The sequence below is a fragment of the Triticum aestivum genome, chromosome 4B (assembly GCF_018294505.1).
Source record: "Triticum aestivum cultivar Chinese Spring chromosome 4B, IWGSC CS RefSeq v2.1, whole genome shotgun sequence".
NCBI lineage: Eukaryota > Viridiplantae > Streptophyta > Magnoliopsida > Poales > Poaceae > Triticum > Triticum aestivum.
Window position 1 is genome coordinate 35710919 of NC_057804.1, and position 23703 is coordinate 35734621.

Genomic DNA, 23703 nt, shown 5'->3' on the forward strand with positions numbered 1-23703 from the left:
TACGTACATTTCATCTTTGCTGATGGTGTTATTCCCTTTTCCATGGTTTAGCAGCACAAACACGAATCTGAAAAAATGACTCGTGCATGCAGGAATCAGTTCATGGGAGGGCTGATGGCTTTGTCAACAGGGGGTGAAAAAATCGAAGAGGAACCTGAAGTCCAATCTGGCACGAACGGCACATTACGGAAACACCGTCAATCCCACTTCTGACGTTGGCACCAACGTCCGATGTCACGGGGTCCCCTCCCCGTCACGTACATGCATTTACTATCCTCAACCGCCACCTACTATACGGCGGCCATCTCGCATCTCCGCGGTATCGAACGCATCGCGATAACGAGAGCGCGCGAGCTCGTCCGCGCCGAAGAATTTTCGTCTAAACACTCTTCTATTTCTTTACTACGGGAGTACAAAAGAATGAAAGACAGTGAAAATTGATAAGAAAAACAAAAGAAAAAAGAAGGAAAATAAGGAAGAAAAGGAAAGTGCGTGCGTGTCGGTTATATATCGAAAAAAAGGAAAGTGCGTGCGAGAGCAGACCGAGCGGCGGCGGCGCCGGCGCCGGCGCGCACCTCACCAGGTCTGCCTACGAGGGCTCCTAGTCCTAGGCGTGAGCGGCGGAGCACCCACCGGTAGATTGAAGTTGGAGCAGCGCCGACGCGCACCTGACCAGATCGAGGCGGCGAGGGTTCCTGGTGGTGAGCGGCGGAGCACCCATCGGTGGATTGGGGACTCGAACGGCGGCTGCGCGTACCCTAACCAGATCGAGGCGACGAGAGGCCCTGGGAGTTGGGGCGAGCAGCGGCGGGGATCATCGGAGCAGCTTCGCTCAGGAGTCCTGACAATTACTTTCCCCTGTTTTCTGAAGAAAAAAAAGGTTAACTTTCTGTCCCTCAATTTGCCATATTCTGCATTCTTGATGTCGCCAAATTAGTTTCAGTAATACTCCACACCGTATACAAAATAAAGTTTAATCCCTGTACGACAAGCACTTGTGATCTTTTATGTAGAGAAGATGTGTGTATGAAGCAGTCCGGTGTCTTGCTTTGTTCAGGTTATGGACTTCGATAGGGCCATGGCAAGGAGTGCAGCCTGCGATCGGTTGGGAGCCTCTGTGTCGCGCCCCAGCGGAAACCTGTCTAGCGACACCAAAGCCGTCCTCTGCATTGGGGCAGCCGCTGCTTTGGGCTGGGCAGCGTGGAGGTACTACCAACGTCGTGTCTGCCTCGAGAAGTTCGGCCGAGACATGACGGCATTGGCTGGAAAAGCTGATCCGGTGATTGGCCGCGATGACGAGATTGACCGCGTCATCTCCATCCTCTGCCGCCGGACCAAGAACTGCGTTGCGCTCGTCGGTGCTGCAGGGGTAGGCAAGACGGCAGTCGCCGAGGCCCTCGCCCAGCGCATTGCCGCCGGGATGGTCCCTGACGTTCTCGCCGGTGCGCGCGTCATTGAGCTCGATCTCGGGGAATTGGTGGCTGGGACCAAGTACCGTGGCTCGTTCGAGCGACGCATGAAAGACGTGATAAAGCAGGTGGAGGCTTCGAACGGCAAGGTGATTCTATTCATCGACGAGATGCACATGCTTCTTGGTGCAGGGCGGTCCAGGAGGAGTGCCATGGGTGCTGGCAACATGCTGAAGCCAGCGTTGGCCCGTGGGCGTATCCGCTGCGTGGGTGCGACAACTTTCGATGAGTACCGTAAGTATGTCGAGAAGGATGCCGCACTGGAGCGGCGGTTCCAAAAGGTGCAGGTCGAGGAGCCGAGCATGCACACAACCATTGAGATTCTGCAGGGGCTAAAGAAACGGCATGAACAGTACCATGGCTTGGCAATCCAGGATGCAGCTCTTGTTGCTGCTGCACAGCTTGCTGGCCGCTATATCACTGGTGAGGAGCCCATCAGTTTTACTCATGTTGTTTGATGTGCACTCACCTAGTCACTTGGGAAGTATAATTAATATTAAAGGGAAGAAGTTGGAGTATATATGATCCTAATTTGATATAGTCAGATGCTCATCTTTGTTAAGGCTCACTTGCCAATTTAAGCTATTTACATGAAAGTTGTGCTGTAGAATTCAAGGGAGAGGATAATCACATTGGAGCACCCTTGTTGCATTGGGTACATCAATGCATTCGTTAGTGGCAAGAATGTATATGTTCGAGAAAATTGATGGATGTTATTTCTATCTGTACTGCAGGTCGTCAGTTTCCTGACAAGGCAATTGATCTGATTGACGAGGCATGCGCCACTGCAAACAAAAAGATGAGGCAGATTAACCGCCAAAAGGAGGAAATGAACACTACAAAAAGTAGCTCTGCAAATGCAATGAAGAAAGCAATTATCACCCCAGATCATGTCGCACAAGTAGGCATTATTTTCTTAATAATATTTGTGTCTATTGTTGCGATCGACGAGTCATGCTTGACATGAATGTTCCTATGTTGTTATTTGAAGGTTGTGAGCCGATGGACTGGAATTCCGGTCACCGCGCTTAATCAAGAGGAGAAGGATAAGTTAATCTGCCTAGCGGACAGGCTGCATGAGCGAGTTGTTGGCCAGGATGAAGCCGTCAACCTAGTTGCAGATGCAGTGTTACGTTCTAGAGCTGGCCTTGATCATCCTGGCCAGCCCATAGGCTCTTTCCTCTTCTTGGGCTCAACTGGTGTTGGAAAGACAGAGCTCGCAAAAGCTCTTGCCGAACAGCTATTTGATAGTGAGAAGATGTTGGTTCGCTTTGACATGTCTGAATATGTTGGGAGTAGTTCTGTGTTGCGTCTCGTTGGAGCACCTCCAAGGTTTAATTTGTATACTGTGCGCTCTTTTCTTATTTTCTTAGCATTACATTATCTTATTGTACCTAGTCTTAATCTGAAGTTTGATTGGTCTCTTTTAACGTCTTTAAAGCTATCGTGGCCATGAAGATGGTGGACAACTGACTGAGAAAGTTAGGAGGAACCCGTACAGTGTCATCCTTTTTGATGAGGTGGAGAAAGCAGATCCCTCGGTGTTCAATATTTTTCTTCAAATCCTTGATGATGGCAGGTTGACTGATGGCAGAGGCCAGACTGTTGATTTCAAGAATACCATCATCATCATGACCTCAAATCTTGGATCTGATTACCTAATATCAAAGACGGCTAGAGAAAACACAACGGAATCTATACGGGACCTTCTCATGGAACAGGTTTGTGAGTCCCAGACAGCCCCTGTGAAAGCTGCAGCAGCAATTGCTAATTATTATATGTATTTGTTCGTATAGGTTTGCAAGCACTTCAAGCCTGAGCTTCTCAACAGACTGAGTGAGATCGTCATATTTGAGCCGCTTTCGCACGACAAACTGAAGGAGATAACGAAAATCCAGATGAAGAGCATTATGGCCAGAGTAGCTACCAAGGGCATCTCTCTTTCTATTAGTGATGCCGCATTGGACACTATCTTATCGGAATCATATAGCCCAGTGAGTATATCTTCTGTTCACAATTATCACACGGTTAAAGCCTACTGTTTTCATATGACCGAAGATTGTTTCTTCTCCGCATGTTTGTATGTTTCGGTAACCATGCATCAACATCTCTTGTAGACCTACGGTGCAAGACCCATAAGGAGGTGGATGCAAAAGAATGTGATGACAACTCTTTCCAAGATGTTGGTCAAAGGACAAGCCAGTGAAGGCTCAACAATCTGCATTGAAGCTACTGACGACAAGAAGGGGCTGGAGTATGAAGTGGTGAAGAAGGAAGCGAGCCCACACTAACCTGGTATTAGCTCTAGAACACATGGAGCTTGCAGGACTGATAATAAGTTTGTCAAATTTTCAAGGAGTTTATGAACAATGACAATATTCATCGAACTCCTTCACTATTTGATTAACCATACAAAAAAATAAAAGAAAAAATATCTCCAAGTAAAATCCAATGGTGTAGGAGTTAGATGCGACATAGGAGTAGTTATTTCTCATGTAGATGAGAGCTAGCCACACCCATATATAATCAGAACTATGTATGTTATGCGTTCAAATCTATTGTCATATGTCAAATTCGTTTCAATACTCTCTATACTTTTAAACAAATGCGTCATGGGCGGCTGCAAGGAGGTGACGGTGACCATCACGTTTACCAACTTCACGCCTACGAGTGCGAGTGCTACCCGGGTGGTCTGGCCCAACGTCACCTTGCCATTGCCAGTGCCGCCACACCTATTTCTGCCGGACGAGGATCGTTTTGATCATTTATTAAACCTAAAGCTAAAGGCTTTCCCTTCATTCAGGCCTATCGATACCGGAATTCACTTGACCGTGCGTAAACTCTCCCAACCTTGATAATCAGCGATCCATCACTAGTTCATCAGGCAATGATATGGACTGGTTTCCTTTGGCTTTTTTTTTGTGTCAGCCTGCTCATACAATGACTCTGGCTCGGAAGGCACGTGCGTGAGGGGAGACGGCCACCAGTACCGGTGCCGGTGCAACCCAGGCGCAACCAATGTGAAAGGCAACCCTTCCCTCCCTTGCATCAACTGTTTTGAGACTCTACTTTTCTTCTTGTTGTTTTGAGACTTGCTGCTTGATCGAGCGTGTAGGTGCCACCGACGACAACGGCTGCCCAGTTTCCAGCCCTACGACACCGCCGGCGCCACCTGGTAATGATCACGAATCATACGGACCAACTGCTCCCTCTAGCACCAAAGGCAGCGCGCCATCCAACTCATTCCATTCCGTCGAGATCGTCACACATATACACTCACAGAGCCTTGCATGCATCGATCCGTCTAACCATCTTCCATCTCCAGCCAGCATGAATGAAGAGAGGACATGGACTGCTAACTAGCGTACTCACTAATGTAAAAAACGCTGTTATATTATGGGACGGAGGGAGTAACTGATGGCGCTGTGTATTTTGCAGGCTCTGTTTCTTTGAAGAACCGGCTGCGGTTGTCTGCTGCTGCTGGCCTCGCTCGCGGCGCTTCACGCTGTGATTGTGTGACCAAGTGACAGCACGCTGTGGCCTGTGATACGGACGTGCACGGATCAAGGCTGTGTTTAGTGCTGGGGCCGAGGGGGCTGCAACGTTACGTACGTACGCTATGTATGGTGTGTACTGCGTATGCCAGTTCACAAGACAAGAGCTACGTGAACAAAGCAAAATTTAGTCAATAAGGCATCGTTGGGTAGCAAGGAATCCCGGGGGATCCCCGCCGTTTCCCTGGGCGTGGAAACCACGATTGAATTGTGCCCCGGTTTTTCTGGATGCCGATTTGGTGCCGTCGGGCAGCGAATTTTCCATCCACGATCCACTTCCTTTCCCGGGGCAGGAAATCACGGCCACTTGACGTCCGGAGAATTCACCTCGTCCCCGCTGCATCGGCTGCTCCACCTCGTCCCCTGCTTCCCTGCCTCCTTTCTGCACCAAACGACAACAGAAATTTCCCCCATGTGTTGGAAGGGATCCCACTTGCCATGGAAATTTCCTTCGATGGGGCTTTGCTGCCCTGGGTATGGTGCCTATGCAACCAAATGAGCCCTAAGGGGGTGTGCATTACCAGCCACGATGTTTTTCTATCGAGAACAACAAACATACATCACAATAGCTATATGTAAATTGACTGAATTTGCAATTTGGCCAAGTCGATTTTATGTGGGGAGGAATGATTGAAGGAGAAAGAAAGTTGTAGGAAGAAAAAGAAGAAAAACCGTTGGATCTCAATTCAATGGCATAGAAAATTGACTTACCTAGAATAAAATTTTAGGCGACTTATGTATAGCCAGTCCATACATACATGCATGTAAATACGGTGAAACGATGCACCATCCACACAAATGCGTTGTATTGTGAAAGAAGAGCATCTCCAACCGATGATGTAAAATACATCATCAAAAAGTGCTAGATGTAAAACATCACCAAAAAACACTCAACTCCAACAAATGATGTATAATAGATGATGTAAAACTAGTCTGACTAGTAAATTATTTCAAATATAGCAAGTTCATTTGAAGCAAACCTAGTTCTTAAAACATAATTAAACATAGTTCAAACTACTACATGATACAAACTACACTGAACATAAAATTACTCATCGTCGCTCTTGAACTGCTCCCAGAACTCGCCCTTGCTTGGGTCATCACACTCGCTGAACTCGTCACCCCCTCTTCCTCTGAGTCATCCCAGCCCGATGAGTCAGATTCGACGGGGATCACTGTGGAGGGACCGGCCTCATCCTTCTTCTTTTTCTCAGCCTCACGCTTCCAAAAGAACTCGCGCTCGGCCTGGATATACTTCAGATGCTCCCATGTGAACCTCGTTGTCGCTGCATTGTCACTATTGCCTGAAGGGTGGAAGAACACCAACCCGATATGCATAGCTAGCATCTCCTAGGTAGAACTTGCCATCTGGGATATTGATGTCATTAGGTTGAGACATCCTATCAGATAGAATATTAACATCATGGGCCGATCCTTCCCAGCCAACTAACACATATGTGAACTTCAGATTGAAGTCAATAACAACAAGAACATTCTGGCTTGTGTAGTGCTTTCTAACCCTATATGTTGCAGACTGTGACCTCGACAGCCTAGCAGTAACATGAGTACCATCTATTGCGCCAATGCAATCCTGAAATGGCATGAAAAGATGGTGTTATGGTTGTATCGGAACAATACTTACAAGCATGTCAAGGCATGAACTACGAGTAGTGCACACCTTGAAATATGGATACCATATGGGCTCATGCGAATCTTGCTAGGAGTTTGACCGGTTGGTGACTTGATCATTGATATCTCCTTTTTATTGATCCGGTATTGGAACAAGAAAGAGTATCCCACATCTATTTCTCCAAAGGTGACCCTGGGTATCGAACCCATGAGAGGTAGGTTCCCTTGAAGCAATGGTCTCTAGCAAGCTTTTGCCGAAGTGTCAAATCCATCTTTTGACCGGATCAACAAGCAAATTGTCATTCAAACACTTATAATAAAAAGAAGGTATGGGGATGAGGTCTTAATGCTTACAACCATGTATTGGTGTTGGATAAAAACTGATATTAGTTTGTGCTCGGGAAGTTACCCATCAACAGGTGCTTGCTTCGTATCGGAGTGGGAGATGTGTCCAAATTACATCTTGACCGACTCGAGTCCTGCATCAAGAATCAGTTGTCCTACCGAAGGCCCTAACCGTCTCGCGGGGTTATCCTGATAATTAAGATAATAATATCAGACAAAAGCATTGGACGTTTAATGACCACACCTCATGAATCCCCAAGGATATGATCCATGTTAGCCTACTAAACCTTACTATCATCGGTGTTCGGTATAACACTTCACGGTCCCCTTGCTCCTAGCCTCACAGGTGCTCAATCTTGATGATCCTGGGTACCTGTAGGGATGAAGATCGCGGACAAGACAAGAGACACTTCATGAAATAATTTTCTTTCACACATACGAGACATTATGTCAAAGGCTCCCGTTGATTCCCTTCACCAAATACCTTGGGTTGCAAGGCTCATGCCTCACCCCATACCTTACCTAACTACTCACACATGGAGATTAGATCGTGAGAATAAAACATTGAAGAACACATCTTGGGATTGATTGACTGCAGTATGTCTTACAATGGATGCCTTGTGCGATGCACAATTACAAGTATGGATTAGATAAGAGAGCACTATGGTGGTGGAGATGGCTATGGAGATGAAAATAGCAGCGACTAGGGTTTGTGGATGAAGATGATGATGAACAGGTTCTGGCTATGCTCGACGCTCCTCTTTCTCTCGTTCCGTTGACATTTCGACCGAGTCCACTTTATAAAAGTTGTTCGGGTGGACGACCCGTCTCGGTTTCCATGCCAAACGACCGCTCATGCAAGCACGTGTGTTCACATGGAACGACGTCTTTGGATCTGGTATTTCTTCTGCATTTTCCTTCCTTCCCTTTCTCCCATGTGATTTCTTCCCTTTCTATCCCATTTCCTATGGAAAAAATATTAAAGAGAGGATTTGTGGAATCCTGTGCATTCATTAGTTATTAGTGGCAATATCGGAGAGAATATCTCTCTTTTAATGAAATATCTTTGTTTAAACAATGTTGAAATGAGTGTAAAAATATCACTCATCAACTCCCCTAAGCTTAAACTTGATCGTCCTTGAGCAACATAGAGAGATCCAACGCATAAGGAACTCAATTGTTTAAACTGAAATAACAAGATGATTTTGGTTCACTTATGATTGATATGCCTAGATAGCCCTTCACTTCTTGGCCTGAAAACCTATTATAGATATAGCGGTGGCATGGCTACAGTAGAAGTGTTAGTGAAGCAAAGATGATCAACACAAAGTTTTTGATCTACTAGATAAAATAACTTTGCAACACTCCATTTCATTTAATCTAGACAACACTTGCTTGTCGGGAATGCACAGAAGAGTTTCTTGAGATAGAGCCATGAAACATAAGTTAGGGAGTAGAAATCATGTAGTCAAATATGATGCTCAAGTGCTCCTGAGCACAGCGCAATTGTCTCCTCCTCTAGGCTCTTAAACACTTTGTTTCATTCATTGTTTGCTGGAACTTTGATTGTCACATGAAGGAGATTATGCCAATTAAGTGATCATGCATAGGTTTTTGCTGCAACTTAATGATTGGGAACTATGGACCTTTAACAATAATGTCTCTTTCGAGTTCTTTTGACCAGTCCCCTTTATTTACCACATACACACCCATTCAAGAGAAAGCCGAGTAATATTCGTTTCTAGTGTTGCCACTACGTACAGTTACAATCTCATAGCCAAAATTCGAGTTGTCGCTCTTGGTGGATCATTCATTGGCCGGCGGAGTCCTCGGCATAACATCAAGAAGGGTGACGAAGCCAAATTTACACACGTAAACCCGTATATAGTAGCAAAGTCCATGGCACCATCCAGAGGCTTTAATACCATGTTGACATATACAACACATATTTTTGGCATAATCTCACCCGTCTTTCAACACATATAGCGGCATTGCTTATTATGTAACTTGTTTGCATCCGGGCAACACAAGAAACATTATCATTGAGATAATGGTTGGTGGATGTAGCCATGTGAGGTCTGTTTCGAAGACTCTCCATGAGAGGGCTACCACACCTAGTAGGAATACTAAGCTTGTCTATGATCCGACATAATGGGGATCTGATTGATGTATCCAATGATATCGGTGTTCACATTCATGTGAAACTGAAAAACCAAGACAAGATGTTTGATGTCCTGGAGATATTGAAAGATATTATTGAGTACCAACCAATTGTGTTTGGTGGATCCAATGGCATTATGGAACATTGAGTCCCAATATCTCATTTCCATCATCTCTTGGTCTAAATAAATCTTTCTCTACATCTAGAGAGTGAACTACCATGAGAGTTATGGATGGATAAGATTTGTCCATAATGAATTTCTCCAATATATTTTGGATATGGACAACATGGTGTACCATAATGTCTGAACGAAGGTGCTCAAGTTGTAGTAACGAGCGGTGTTTTGGTTTACCCAAATCCTTCATTTTAAACTCCGTCATTTAGATGATTACATGTGTCGTCATTGCAGACACACAAACATGGATAATCATCATTGTAGGAGTAATCCTTGTGAAGTAACTCACTACGTCGGTTGTACCATATGTACCGACAATAATAAGTCGTATGGTGACTTACTGATTTTTACACAATGTATGTTGTATTTTGTATTTCGATTCAGAATTGAGATTCCATCAGGAATCAATCATATATGTCTAAATCTAGTGATCCGCATGGATATGTAATCACTACATCTATCAACTGCAGAGATAGATGATTTTGTACTGCCAATGATATAAGTTATCAGAAAGAGATTCCACCACTGGAGAATAGTTGGGTATCTGTGTGAACCCTTGTGCTACAATACTTGCTCTATGTTTCACCACCTTGTTGTTCTCAATTCTGTTTCCAGAAAAAACTGGTGTAGGTATTGCTTATGAATACCTTCCCATTATTGAGCAAGATCATTTCTACCTAGATTATACCCTTTGCTTGAGTTCAGTCCAAGTGTTGTTCACACTTTGCCATGGCCATGGTCTTTGGATCTGAATCACTTGAAAGGTTATTTCAATCTAGTTGAGAAATGTATGTCGACAATTGTAGCCTTACGGTTATATGTTTCTCCAGAATCTATATATCAATATATAGTTGATGGAAATATTGTTACCCATGGTGACTAATCGCAATTTTCCCAATGCGATTGAGTCGGGTATTCCGATGTCCCGGCCATTGTGAGCACTATGACCTGGGTTGGTGGAGGTTTCCCATCCACTGGGTGTATACTACCCATTAGGTGTTTTTCAATGTAAAGTTGACTTGCATTTACTGATTCAGAGGCCTTGATATCCTTGCTTGCAAGAGCTGAATCCTGATGTACTATTGCCGTACTTCTCCCCCTGTTGCTTTGAACAGGGAGTTGAGTGGTTTTAGTTGGCACCTCCACTCTTTCTGACATATTTTTGTAGGATTGTAGGATTGCGTGACACTGAGACGTCTCCAACATATCTATAATTTTTGATTGTTCCATGCTGTTATATTATCATTCTTGGATGTTTTATAATCATTTTATAGTCATTTTATATCATTTTTTGGTACTAACCTATTGACACAGTGCCAAGTGCCAGTTGCTGTTTTCTGCATGATTTTTACATCCCAAGAAATCAATATCAGACGGAGTCCAAATGCCACACCAATTTATGATGTTTTTATGGACCAAAAGGAAGAAGACACGCCCTGGTTGCACCTGGGGGGAGTCCCGAGGAGGGGACAACCCACCAGGGCACGCCAGGAGGCCCAGGCGCGCCTTGGTGGGTTGTGCCCACCTCGGGTGCCCCCCGGACCACCTCTTTGCTCTATAAATAGCCCAATATTCCAGAAACCCTAGGGGAGTCGACGAAATATTCATCCAGCCGCCGGAGAGTCCAGAACCACCAAGATCCAATCTAGACACCATCATGGAGGGGTTCACCACTTCCATTGGTGCCCCTCCTATGTTGCGTGAGTAGTTCTTTGTAGACCTACGAGTCCGTAGTTAGTAGCTAGATGCCTTCCTCTCTCTCTCTCTCTCTCTCTCTCTCTCTCTCTCTCTCTCTCTCGATTATCAACACAATGGTCTCTTGGAGATCCATATAAGTCTTTTGGCGGTGTGTTTGTTGGGATCCGATGAACTTTGAGTTTATGACCAGATCTATTTTATCCATGAAAGTTATTTGAGTCTTCTTTGATCTCTTATATGCGTGATTGCTTATAGCCTCGTATTTCTTCTCTGATATTTGGATTTTGTTTGGCCAACTTGATCTATTTATCTTGCAATGAGAAGAGGTGCTTTGTGGTGGGTTCGATCTTACGGTGCTTGATCCTAGTGACAGAAGGGGAACCGACACGTATGTATCGTCGCTACTAAGGATAACAAGATGAGATCTATATCTGCCACAATAGATAAACGGATCTCGTCTACATCATGTCATCGTTCTTATTGCATTACCCCATTTTCTCATGAACTTAATACACTAGATGCATGCTGGATAGCGATCGATGAGTGGAGTAATAGTAGTAGATGCAGGCAGGAGTCGGTCCACTAATCTTGGACGTGATGCCTATATAATGATCATTGCCTGGATATCGTCATGATTATTTGAAGTTCTATCAATTTCCCAACAGTAATTATTTTCCCACCGTTTGCTATTTTTCTCGAGAGAAGCCACTAGTGAAACCTACGGTCCCCGGGTCTCTTTTCATCATATTTGCCTTTGCGATCTATTTTCTCTTGCATTTATTTTCAGATCTATTAAACCAAAAATACAAAAATACCTTGCTGCAATTTATTTGTTCCGCGATCTATTTATCCTATCTACCACTTTTTACCTCACGTTATTTGCCCACTAGAGGCGCCGTACCCCGAAAGGGATTGACAACCCCTTTAACACGTCAGGTTGCGAGGTGTTGTTCTTTGTGTGCAGGGGCTATTTACGTTGTGTTGTTTGGTTCTCCTACTGGTTCGATAACCTTGGTTTCATATCTGAGGGAAATACCTACCGCCGCTGTGCTGCATCATCCCTTGCTCTTTGGGGAAATACTTCGTAGCTTCAAGCGACATCAAAAGGAATTTCTGGCGCAGTTGCCAGGGAGGATCTTCAACATCAACCAGGTTCCTAATCACAAATCTCATCTCCTTGCAATTTACATTATTCTCCATTTGCCTCTCGTTTTCCTCTCCCCCACTTCACAAAAATTTGTCGTTTAATTCGCCTCTCTTTTTCCGTTCGCCGTTTTCTTGCCGGATATGTTTTTGAGTGCAATCTTGTTGTGTGGTCATCATGACTCAAGAGAACACCAAACTACGTGACTTCTCAAATACCAACAACAATGATTTTATTGGCACTCCGCTTGCTCCTCCCGCCACTAGTGCGGAGACTTGTGATATTAATACTGCTTTGCTAAATCTTGTTATGAAAGACCAATTTTCTGGTACTCCTAATGAGCATGACGCGTCCCATCTTAATACCTTCGTGGGATTATGCGATATGCAAAAGAAAAAAGATGTGGACAATGATGTGGTCAAGATGAAATTATTTCTGTTTTCTTTGCGTGATTCTGCAAAAATTGGTTCTCTTCTTTGCCTTGCAATAGTATCGATTCTTGGAATAAGTGCAAAGATGCTTTTATCACTAAGTATTTTCCTCCCACAAAATTTATTTCCCTTAGAACCCAGATAATGAATTTCAAGCAACTTGAACATGAGCATGTTGCACAATCTTGGGAAAGGATGAAAATGATGCTAAGGAATTGCCCAACTCATGGGTCAAATCTTTGGATGATCATACAAAAAATTTATGTGGGGTTGAATTTTGTTTCTCGTAATCTTTTAGATTCCACCGCAGATGGTACTTTTATGGAAATTACCTTGGGTGAAGCCACCAAATTTCTTTAAAATATTATGGCAAATTATTCACAATAGCATACTGAAAGGGCTCCTACTAGTACTAGTAAAAAAGTTAATCCGGTTGAAGAAATTTCTTCTTTGAGTGAAAAAGTTGATGCTATTATGACATCAGTTGCTAGTAAAAGTGCTCCTATTGATTTTAATGATATGCCTTTGTCTACTTTGATTGAGCAAAACAGTGATGCCATATATGTGAATTTTATTTCCCGCAATAATTTCAACAACAATGCTTATAGAGGTAATTTTAATCCTAGGCCTTTTCCTAGTAATTCCTCTAATAATTATGGTAATTCCTATGGAAATCAATTTTACAATAATAATAGGAATACCTCTGATCTTGAGAATAATATTAAAGAATTTATCAACACACAAAAGGTTTTCAACACTTCCATAGAAGAAAAATTGAATAAGATTGATGATTTGTCTAGAAGTGTTGATAGAATTGCTCATGATGTGGAAAATCTCAAGATGAAAATTTTTGTGCCTAAAGTAGATGAATCAATTAAAGCTCTTTATGTTTCTATGGATAAAAGTAAGAAAAGAACCGCTATGCTTAGAGCTAAAAGAATTTTTTTAGAAAAAGCGTTTTCTAGTGATTTCTTTTGCAAAAGTGATGAAGATCTTAAAATGATTGGTGTTTCTTCTATTGATTCTTTGTTTAGTAATTTAAGATTGATGAAAAAGGGACTGGAGAAGAGTCAACTTTAGGTAGAAGGCATCCCAATATTTCAGAGGGTGAAAATCTTGTTGAAAAAATTGATAAAAGTGGGTTTGAAGAGGTCAAGACTTTAACTAGTGATGTGCCCACTATTTCGGATTATAAAGACTTTAATTATGATAGTTTCTCTTTGATTGATTGTATTTCTTTGTTGCAATCCATGATAAATTCACCCCATGCCTATGAACAAAATAAAGCTTTTACTAAACATATTGTTGATGCCATGATGAAAGCTTTTGAAGAAAAATTGGAATTGGAAGTTTCAATTCCTAGAAAATTGCATGATGAATGGGAACCTACTATCAAAGTCAAGATAAAAAAATATTAGTGTTTTGCTTTATGTGACTTGGGTGCTAGTGTTTCTACAATTCCGAAATCTTTATGTGATGTGCTTGGTCTTACCGATATTGAAGAATGCTCTTTAAATTTGCACTTAGCAGATTCTACTATTAAAAAGCCTATGGGAAGAATTAATGATGTTCTTATTATTAAAAATAGAAACTATGTGCCCATAGATTTTATTGTTCTTGATATTGATTGTAATCCGTCTTGTCCAATTATTCTTGGTAGACCATTTTTGCGTACTATTGGTGTCGTGATTGATATGAAAGAAGGCAATATTAAATTTCAATTTTCACTATGGAAGGGAATGTAACACTTCCCTAGAACAAGAATTAGGCCACCATATGAATCAATCATGAGGGCATCTCATGGATCTAGAATCAAAGATGACAAAGCTTAGATCCTACGCGTTATGCCTAGCTAGGGGCGTAAAACGATAGCGCTTGTTGGGAGGCAACCCAATGAATAAAATTTATTTTTGCTTTTTTCTTTCCGTTCTTGAGTGTTAGCACAATTATGCTACTGTTATGATTGTGTTTTTTTGTGTTTTAATTAGTGTTTGTGCCAAGCAATGCCTTTGGGAAGACTTGGGTGAAAGTTTATTTGATCTAGCTGAAAAACAGAAACTTTTGCACTCACGAGATTCGTTGTAATTTTTTACAGAAGAGTGCTTTTAAGTTTATTATTTTCGCATAGGATTATTAGACAAATTCCTCACGTCCACAAATTTATTTTATAATTTTTGGAGTTACAGAAGTATTCAAAATTTTCAGATTGCTACAGACTGTTCTCTTTTTGACAGATTCCGTTTTCTTTGCGTTGTGTGCTTGTTTTGATGATTCTATGGTTTTCTTTAATGAGTTTTTGCCATAGAAAAGTTGGAATACTTTAGATATAATGCATAAACAAAATAAGAGTAGCTTTTCTGCAGCACTTATAGTAGTGGTTTGGTTTCTTATACTAACGGACCTCACGAAGGTTTTGTTTGAGTTCTGTGTCATTGAAGTTTTCAAGTTTTGGGTTATCTTACGATGGATGAAGGAATAAGGATAAGCAAAAGGCTAAGATTGGGTATGCCCAAGGAACCCCAAGATAATATTCAAAGAAGTAGCAAGCAACTAAGCTTGGGGATGCCCCCGAGTGGCATCCCCGCTTTCTTCTAACGACCATCGGTATTTTACTTGAAACTATATTTTTATTCGTCACATGATATGAGTTTTGCTTGGAGCATATTGTATGATATGAGTCTTTGCTTGTTTTGCTTTGTGTTTTAAGTGTCTAATCCTTGCTGGACATACCCTTTTTAGAGAGCCAAAGATTATGCTATGCTTGCTCCTATGCTTCACTTAAATTTTTAGAGCCATGGGCTTGCTCTAGTACTTCACTTATATCTTTTTGAGCACGGTGTGATTTGCTAATTTTGAAGAAATGCTCTCATTCTTCACTTAGATTTATTTGGGAGTTAGTATATTTTGAATAAATTCTCTCTTGCTTCACTTAGATTAATTTGAGAGAAAGAAAAATTTATGCCCATGATCTTCACTTATATTTGTTTGAGCCTACCAAAAGCAACATATGAAAGTAGTTCCAAAGTGATAGATATCCAAGGAGGATATAATAAAAACTTTCATGAAGATCATTGGACAAATTAAACTTGATTCTTAGTAATGGTTTTGAGATATGACGATATGATATGTGAGTCATGTTGATGAGTAATTGTGCTTTAGTAAGAATATTGAAGTTAAGGTTTGTGATTCCCTTGCAAGCACGAAAGTCAATAGTTATGCAATGAAATTTATATCCTACTTATCGTACATTATTTGGTGTTAATTATGCTTAATGCTTGGATATGAGATTTTTTGCTTTTTGGTTGGCCGCTTCTCAATCTTTTTGCTAGCCTTCATTTTGCACTAAGTATGATCACTACTTGTGCATCCAAAACCCTTTAAACCAGTTTTGCCATATGAGTCCACTATACCTACCTATATGCGGTATTTCTATGCCGTTCTAAGCAAATTTGCATGTGCCGTCTCTAATTTTCAAAATAAATTTCTCTTTTGTGTGCTCTACTACTCGCGAGGCGGTAAAGGGTAGCCAATATTTTCCATGCTAGATGTGTTATTCTCACGACGAGTGTCTATTCACTTGTCATTGCACGAGTACTACAAAGGTATTAGGGATGCCTAGTCCCGAAATGAAAAATGAATTTACTTTATGTTGTCAAATAATAAATTCTTTGGAAAGTGTTGGTATGGAAGTCACCCGTGGATACGGCTAGCCATGGAAAGTGAAAGTATGATGGGCTAGGGATTCCTCTAAAAAAACCTACTTCTCTCCGCGAAGGGCCTTTCTTTTTTACTTTATGCAATTTTTATTTTGAATATGAGTCTCCATCTTATCTTGTGAAGCACCAACTAAGGGGCACTATGATCGCATTTGAGCATTGGGTGTAGCTAATATTCGAGTGTGTCTCATGAATGGATCAATGATTGAGCATGATGGGCTAGGGATAACTTGCGTTAGTGTTGATATTTTGAAAGACATGGTTGCTTGTTGGTATGCTTGAGTATTAAAGTCTTCATGTCAAAACTAGACTATTGCTTTGAATCATATAAAAGTCCATATGTCCATGATATAAAGAAAAGCATGTGATGAACATGTTAGGCAGCATTCCACATTAAAAATTCTGTTTTTATCATTTACCTACTCGAGGACGAGCAGGAATTAAGCTTGGGGATGCTGATACGTCTCCAACATATCTATAATTTTTTATTGTTCCATGCTGTTATATTATCATTCTTGGATGTTTTATAATCATTTTATATCATTTTTTGGTACTAACCTATTGACATAGTGCCAAGTGCCAGTTGCTGTTTTCTGCATGTTTTTTACATTGCAGGAAATCAATATCAGACGGATTCCAAATGCCATGCCAATTTACGATGATTTTTTATGGACCAAAAGGAAGAAGATGGGCCCTGGTTGCACCTAGGGGGAGTCCCGAGGAGGGGACAACCCACCAGGGCGCACCAGGAGGCCCAGGCGCGCCCTGGTGGGTTGTGCCCACCACGGGTGCCCCCCGGACCGCCTCTTTGCTCTATAAATACCCCAATATTCTAGAAATCCTAGGGGAGTCGACAAAATATTCATCCAACCGCCACAGAGTCCAGAACCACCAAGATCCAATCTAGACACTGTCATGGAGGGGTTCACCACTTCCATTGGTGCCTCTCCTATGATGTGTGATTAGTTCTTTGTAGACCTATGGGTCCATAGTTAGTAGCTAGATGGCTTCCTCTCTCTCTCTCTTGATTATCAATATAATGGTCTCTTGGAAATCCATATGATGTAAGTCTTTTGGCGGTGTGTTTTTTGGGATCCGATGAACTTTGAGTTTATGATCAGATCTATGTTTTTATCCATGAAAGTTATTTGAGTCTTCTTTGATCTCTTATATGCGTGATTGCTTATAGCCTCATATTTCTTCTCTGATATTTGGGTTTTGTTTGTCCAACTTGATCTATTTATCTTGCAATGGGAAGAGGTGCTTTGTACCGGCTTCGATCTTACGATGCTTGATCCCAGTGACAGAAGGGGAACCGACATGTATCTATCGTTGCTACTAAGGATAACAAGATGAGATCTATATCTGCCGCAATAAATAAACGAATCTCATCTACATCATCTCATCGTTCTTATTGCATTACTCCGTTTTCTCATGAACTTGATACACTAGATGCATGCTGGATAGCGGTCGATGTGTGGAGTAATAGTAGTAGATGCAGGCAGGAGTCAGTCTACTAATCTTGGATGTGATGCCTATATAATGATCATTGCCTGGATATAGTCATGATTATTTGAAGTTCTATCAATTGCCCAACAGTAATTGTTTTCCCACCGTTTGCTATTTTTCTCGAGAGAAACCACTAGTGAAACCTACGGCCCACGGGTCTCTTTTCATCATATTTGCCTTTGCGATCTATTTTCTCTTGCATTTATTTTCAGATCTACTTAACCAAAAATACAAAAATACCTTGCTGCAATTTATTTGTTCCGCGATCTATTTATCCTATCTACCACTTTTTACCTCACGTTATTTGCCCACTAGAGGCGCCATACCCCGAAAGGGATTGACAACACCTTTGAAAAAAATATGCCCTAGAGGCAATAATAAAGTTATTATTTATTTCCTTAATTCATGATGAATGTTTATTATTCATGCTAGAATTGTATTAACCGGAAACTTAGTACATGGGTGAATACATAGACAAACCTTATAGTCCCTAGTATGCCTCTACTTGACTAGCTCGTTAATCAATGATGGTTATGTTTCCTAACCATAGACATGTGTTGTCATTTGATGAACGGGATCACATCATTAGGACAATGATGTGATGGACATGACCCATCCGTTAGCTTAGCAATATGATCGTGTCAGTTTCATTGCTACTGCTTTCTTCATGACTAATACAAGTTCCTCAGACTATGAGATTATGCAACTCCAGAATACCGGTGGAACACTTTGTGTGCTACCAAACGTCACAACATAAAATGGTGATTATATAAAGGTGCTCTACAGGTGTCTCCGAAGGTGTTTTTGGGTTGGCATAGATAAAGATTAGGATTTGTCACTCCGTGTTTCGGAGAGGTATCTCTGGGCCCTCTCTATAATACTCATCACTATAAGCCTTGCAAGCATTGTGACTAATGAGTTAGTTGCGGGATGAAGTATTGCAAAACGAGTAAATAGACTTGCCGGCAACGAGATTGAACTAGGTATGATGATACCGACGACCGAATCTCGGGCAAGTAACATACCGATGACAAAGGGAATAATGTATGTTGTTATGCGGTTTGACCGATAAAGATCTTCATAGAATATGTAGGAACCAATATGAGCATCCAGGTTCCGCTATTGGTTATTTACAGGAGACGTGTGTCGGTCATGTCTACATAGTTCTCGAACCCGTAGGGACCGCACGCTTAACGTTCGATGACGATCGGTATTATGAGTTTATGTGTTTTGATGTACCAAAGGGAGTTTGGAGTCCCTGATGTGATCAGGGACATGACGAGGAGTCTCTAAATGGTCGAGACATAAAGATTGATATATTGGAAGGCTATGTTTGGACTCCAGAAAGGTTCCGAGTGGTTCAGGCATTTTTCTGGAGTATCGGGAGGTTACGAGAACCCCTCGGGGAGTTAATGGGCCTTAATGGGGCATGGTGGAAGAGAGGAGGAGGCGGCCAAGGTGGGGGCGCCCACCCCCCCAAGACCAATCCGAATTGGGAAGGGGGTCGGCCCCCTTTCCTTGTCTCCCTCTCCCTCTTCCTTCTTCTCCTACTCTAACTAGGGAAAGGGGGAAACCTACTCCTATTAGGAATAGGACCCCCCCTTGGGCGCGCCATAGAGAGGGCCGGCCCTCCCCTCCTCCACTCCTTTATATACGGGGGAAGGGGGCACCCCATAGACACACAAGTTGATTGTTTAGCCATGTGCAGTGCCCCCCTTCACAGATTTCCACCTCGGTCATATCGTTGTAGTGCTTAGGCGAAGCCCTACGTCGATAACTTCATCATCATCGTCATCATGCCGACGTGCTGACGAAACTCTCCATCAACCTTAGCTGGATCTAGAGTACGTGGGACATCACGGAGCTGAATGTGTGCAGATTGCGGAGGTGCCGTACCTTCGGTGCTAGGATCGGTCGGATCGTGAAGACGTACGACTACATCAACCGTGTTGTCATAACGCTTCCGCTTTCGATCTACGAGGGTACATAGACAACACTCTCCCCTCTCATTGCCATGCATCACCTAGATAGATCTTGCGTGATCGTAGGAATTTTTTGAAATTACTGCGTTCCCCAACAGTGGCATCCGAGCCAGGTCTATGCGTAGATGTTATATGCACGAGTAGAACACAAAAATTTGTAGGCGATAATAGTCATACTGCTTACCAGCATGTCATACTTTGATTCGGCGGTATTGTTGGATGAAGAGGCTCAAACTGACATTATGCGTACGCATACGCGAGACTGGTTCTATCGACATGCTTCGCACATAGGTGGCTAGTGAGTGTTTGTTTCTCCAACTTTAGTTGAATCAAGTGTGGCTACGCCCGGTCCTTGTTGAAGGTTAAAACAACACACTTGATGAAAAATCATTGTGGTTTTGATGCGTAGGTAAGAATGGTTCTTGCTAGAAGCCCATAGCAGCCACGTAAAACTTGCAACAACAAAGTAGAGGACGTCTAACTTGTTTTTGATGGGCTTGCTGTGATGTGATATGGTCAAGGCATGATGTGATATAAATTGTTGTATGAGATTATCATGTTTTGTAACAAAGTTATCGGCAACTGGCAGGAGCCATATGGTTGTTGCTTTATTGTATGTAATGCAATCGCCATGTAATTGTTTTACTTTATCACTAAGCGGTAGCGATAGTTGTAGTAACAATAGTTGGTGAGATGGCAACGATGCTACGATGGAGATCAAGGTGTCGCCCCGGTGACGATGGAGATCATGACGATGCTTCGGTGATGTTAATCATGAGCACAAGATGATGATGGCCATATCATGCACATATTTTGATTGCATGTGATGTTTATCTTTATCTTTTATGCATCTTATTTTGCTTAGTGTAGCGGTAGCATTATAAAATGACCCCTTACTAAATTTCAAGGTACAAGTCTTCTCCCTGAGTATGCACCGTTGCTATAGTTTGTCGTGCTGAGACACCACATGATGATCGGGTGTGATAAGCTCTACGTTCACATACAACAGGTGCAAGCCAGTTTTGCACACGCAGAATACTCGGGTTAAACTTGACAAGCCTAGCATATGCAGATATGGCCTCGGAACAATGAGACCGAAAGGTCGAGCGTGAATCATATAGTAGATATGATCAACATAGTGATGTTCACCATTGAAAAGTACTCCATCTCACGTGATGATCGGACATGGTTTAGTTGATTTGGATCACGTGATCACTTAGATGATTAGAGGGATGTCTATCTAAGTGAGAGTTCTTAAATAATATGATTAATTGAACTTTAAATTATCATGAACTTAGTACCTGATAGTATTTTGCATGTCTATGTTGTTGTAGATCAATGGCCCATGCTACCGCTCCTTTGAATTTTAATGTGTTCCTAGAGAAAGCTAAGTTGAAAGATGATGGCAGCAATTACACCGATTGGGTCCATAACTTGAGGATTATCCTCATTGCTGCACAGAAGAATTACGTCCTGGAAGCACCGTTAGGTGTACCACCCGCACCCGCAACTGTAGACATTGTGAATGCCTGGCAGACACGTGTTGATAACTACTCAATAGTTTAGTGTGCCATGATTTACGACTTAGAATCGGGACTTCAAAGATGTTTTGAACGTCATGGAGCATATGAGATGTTCCAAGAGATGAAGTTAATATTTCAAGAAAATGCCCAAGTTGAGAGATATGAAGTCTCCAACAAATTCTACAACTGCAAAATGGAGGAGAATAGTTCTGTCAGTGAACACATACTCAGAATGTCTGGGTACCATAACCACTTGACTCAGCTGGGAGTTGATCTTCCAGTTGATAGTGTCATTGATAGAGTTCTTCGATCACCGCCACCAAGCTATAAAGGCTTCATGATGAACTATAATATGCAAGGGATGAACAAGACTATTCCCGAGCTCTTCGCGATGCTAAAAGCTGCGGAGGTAGAAATCAAAAAGGAGCATCAAGTGTTGATGGTCAATAAGACCACTAATTTCAAGAAAAAGGGCAAAGGGAAGAAAGGGAACTTCAAGAAGAACGGCAAAAAGGTTGCCGCTCAAGAGAAGAAACCCAAGTTTGGACTTAAGCCTGAAACTGAGTGCTTCTACTGCAAAGGGACTGGTCACTGGAAGCGGAACTGCCCCAAGTATTTGGCGGATAAGAAGGATGGCAAAGTGAAAGGTATATTTGATATACATGTTATTGATGTGTACTTAACTAATGCTCGCAGTAGCGCCTGGGTATTTGATACTGGTTTTGTTGCTCATATTTGCAACTCGAAACAGGGGCTACAGATTAAGTGAAGATTGGCTAAGGACGAGGTGACGATGCGCGTGGGAAATGGTTCCAAGGTCGATGTGATCACCGTCGGCACGCTACCTCTACATCTACCATCAGGATTAGTTTTAGACCTCAATAATTGTTATTTGGTGCCAGCGTTGAGAATGAACATTATATCTGGATCTGGTTTGATGCAAGACAGTTAGTCATTTAAATCAGAGAATGATGGTTGTTCTATTTATATGAATAATATCTTTTATGGTCATGCACCCTTGCTGAGTGGTCTATTTTTGTTGAATCTCGATAGTGATGATACACATATTAATAGTATTGAGGCCAAAAGATGCAAAGTTAATAATGATAGTGCAACTTATTTGTGGCACTGCCATTTGGGTCATATCAGTATAAAGCGCATGAAGAAACTCCATGTTGATGGACTTTTGGAATCACTTGATTATGAATCACTTGGTGCCTGCGAACCGTGCCTCATGGGCAAGATGACTACAACTCTGTTCTCTGGAACAATGGAACGAGCTACTGACTTTTTGGAAATAATACATACCGATGTATGTTGTCCAATGAGTATTGAAGCTCGTGGTGGGTATCATTATTTTCTTACCTTCACAGATGATTTGAGCAGATATGGTTATATCTACTTAATGAAGCATAATTCTGAAACATTTGAAAAGTTCAAAGAATTTCAGAGTGAAGTGGAAAATCATCGTAACAAGAAAATAAAGTTTCTACGATCTGATCGTGGAGGAGAATGTTTGAATTACGAGTTTGGTTTTCATTTGAAACAACATGGGATAGTTTCACAATTAACGCCACCTGGAACACCACAGCGAAATGGTGTGTCCGAACGTCGTAATCGTACTTTATTAGATATGGTGCGATCTATGATGTCTCCTACTGATTTACCGCTATCGTTTTGGGGTTATGCTTTAGAGACGGTTGCATTCACTTTAAATAGGGCACCATCAAAATCCATTGAGATGACGCCTTATGAACTATGGTTTGACAAGAAACCAAAGTTGTCATTTCTTAAAGTTTGGGGCTGCGATGCTTATGTGAAAAAGCTTCAACCTGATAAGCTCGAACACAAATCGAAGAAGTGCGTCTTCATAGGATACCCAGAGGAAACTGTTGGGTACACCTTCTAACACAGATCTGAAGGCAAAATCTTTGTTGCTAAAAATGGATCCTTTCTAGAAAAGGAGTTTCTCTCAAAAGAAGTGAGTGGGAGGAAAGTAGAACTTGATGAGCTAATAGTACCTTCTCCCTTATTGGAAAGTAGTTCATCACAGAAATCGGTTCCCGTGATTCCTACACCAATTAGTGAGGAAGCTAATGATGATGATCATGAAGCTTCAAATCAAGTTACTACCGAACCTCGTAGGTCTTCCAGAGTAAGATTAGCACCAGAGTGGTATGGTAATCCTGTTTTGGAAGTCATGTTACTAGACCATGATGAACCTACGAACTATGAGGAAGCGATGATGAGCCCAGATTCTGCGAAATGGCTTGAGGTCTTGAAATCTGAGATGGGATCCATGTATGAGAACAAAGTGTGGACTTTGGTGGACTTGCCCGATGATCGACATGAAGGAAATATGCCTCA

The 23703-nt window shown here is 42.1% G+C and overlaps 1 protein-coding gene across 2 annotated transcripts; it reads left to right on the top strand.

Moving 5' to 3' along the window:
• The first annotated feature begins 487 nt into the window (after positions 1–487).
• LOC123090850 (chaperone protein ClpB1) lies at positions 488–5194 on the top strand. Of its 2 annotated transcripts, XM_044512204.1 has the most exons (8): positions 488–880; positions 1058–1892; positions 2204–2370; positions 2461–2801; positions 2911–3190; positions 3266–3463; positions 3587–3764; positions 4908–5194. In XM_044512204.1, exons 2-7 carry the CDS (start codon positions 1061–1063, stop codon positions 3758–3760), a joined length of 1992 nt encoding a protein of 663 aa, XP_044368139.1. In that variant the 5' UTR covers positions 488–880; positions 1058–1060; the 3' UTR covers positions 3761–3764; positions 4908–5194. The 2 variants fall into 2 exon arrangements, with proteins under 2 accessions (XP_044368139.1, XP_044368138.1); XM_044512203.1 differs by lacking the exon at positions 4908–5194 and having other exon boundaries at positions 3587–4052.
• The last annotated feature ends 18509 nt before the right edge of the window (positions 5195–23703 follow it).

What these genes read in the sequence shown, in the direction of transcription:
- LOC123090850 (XM_044512204.1), top strand. Translation starts at nt 1,061, where the DNA reads ATGGACTTCGATAGGGCCATGGCAAGGAGTGCAGCCTGCGATCGGTTG. An exon ending in CTCGTTGGAGCACCTCCAAG is followed by an intron (nt 2,802 to 2,910) that starts GTTTAATTTGTA and finishes ACGTCTTTAAAG; the next exon opens with CTATCGTGGCCATGAAGATG. An exon ending in GGGACCTTCTCATGGAACAG is followed by an intron (nt 3,191 to 3,265) that starts GTTTGTGAGTCC and finishes TTGTTCGTATAG; the next exon opens with GTTTGCAAGCACTTCAAGCC.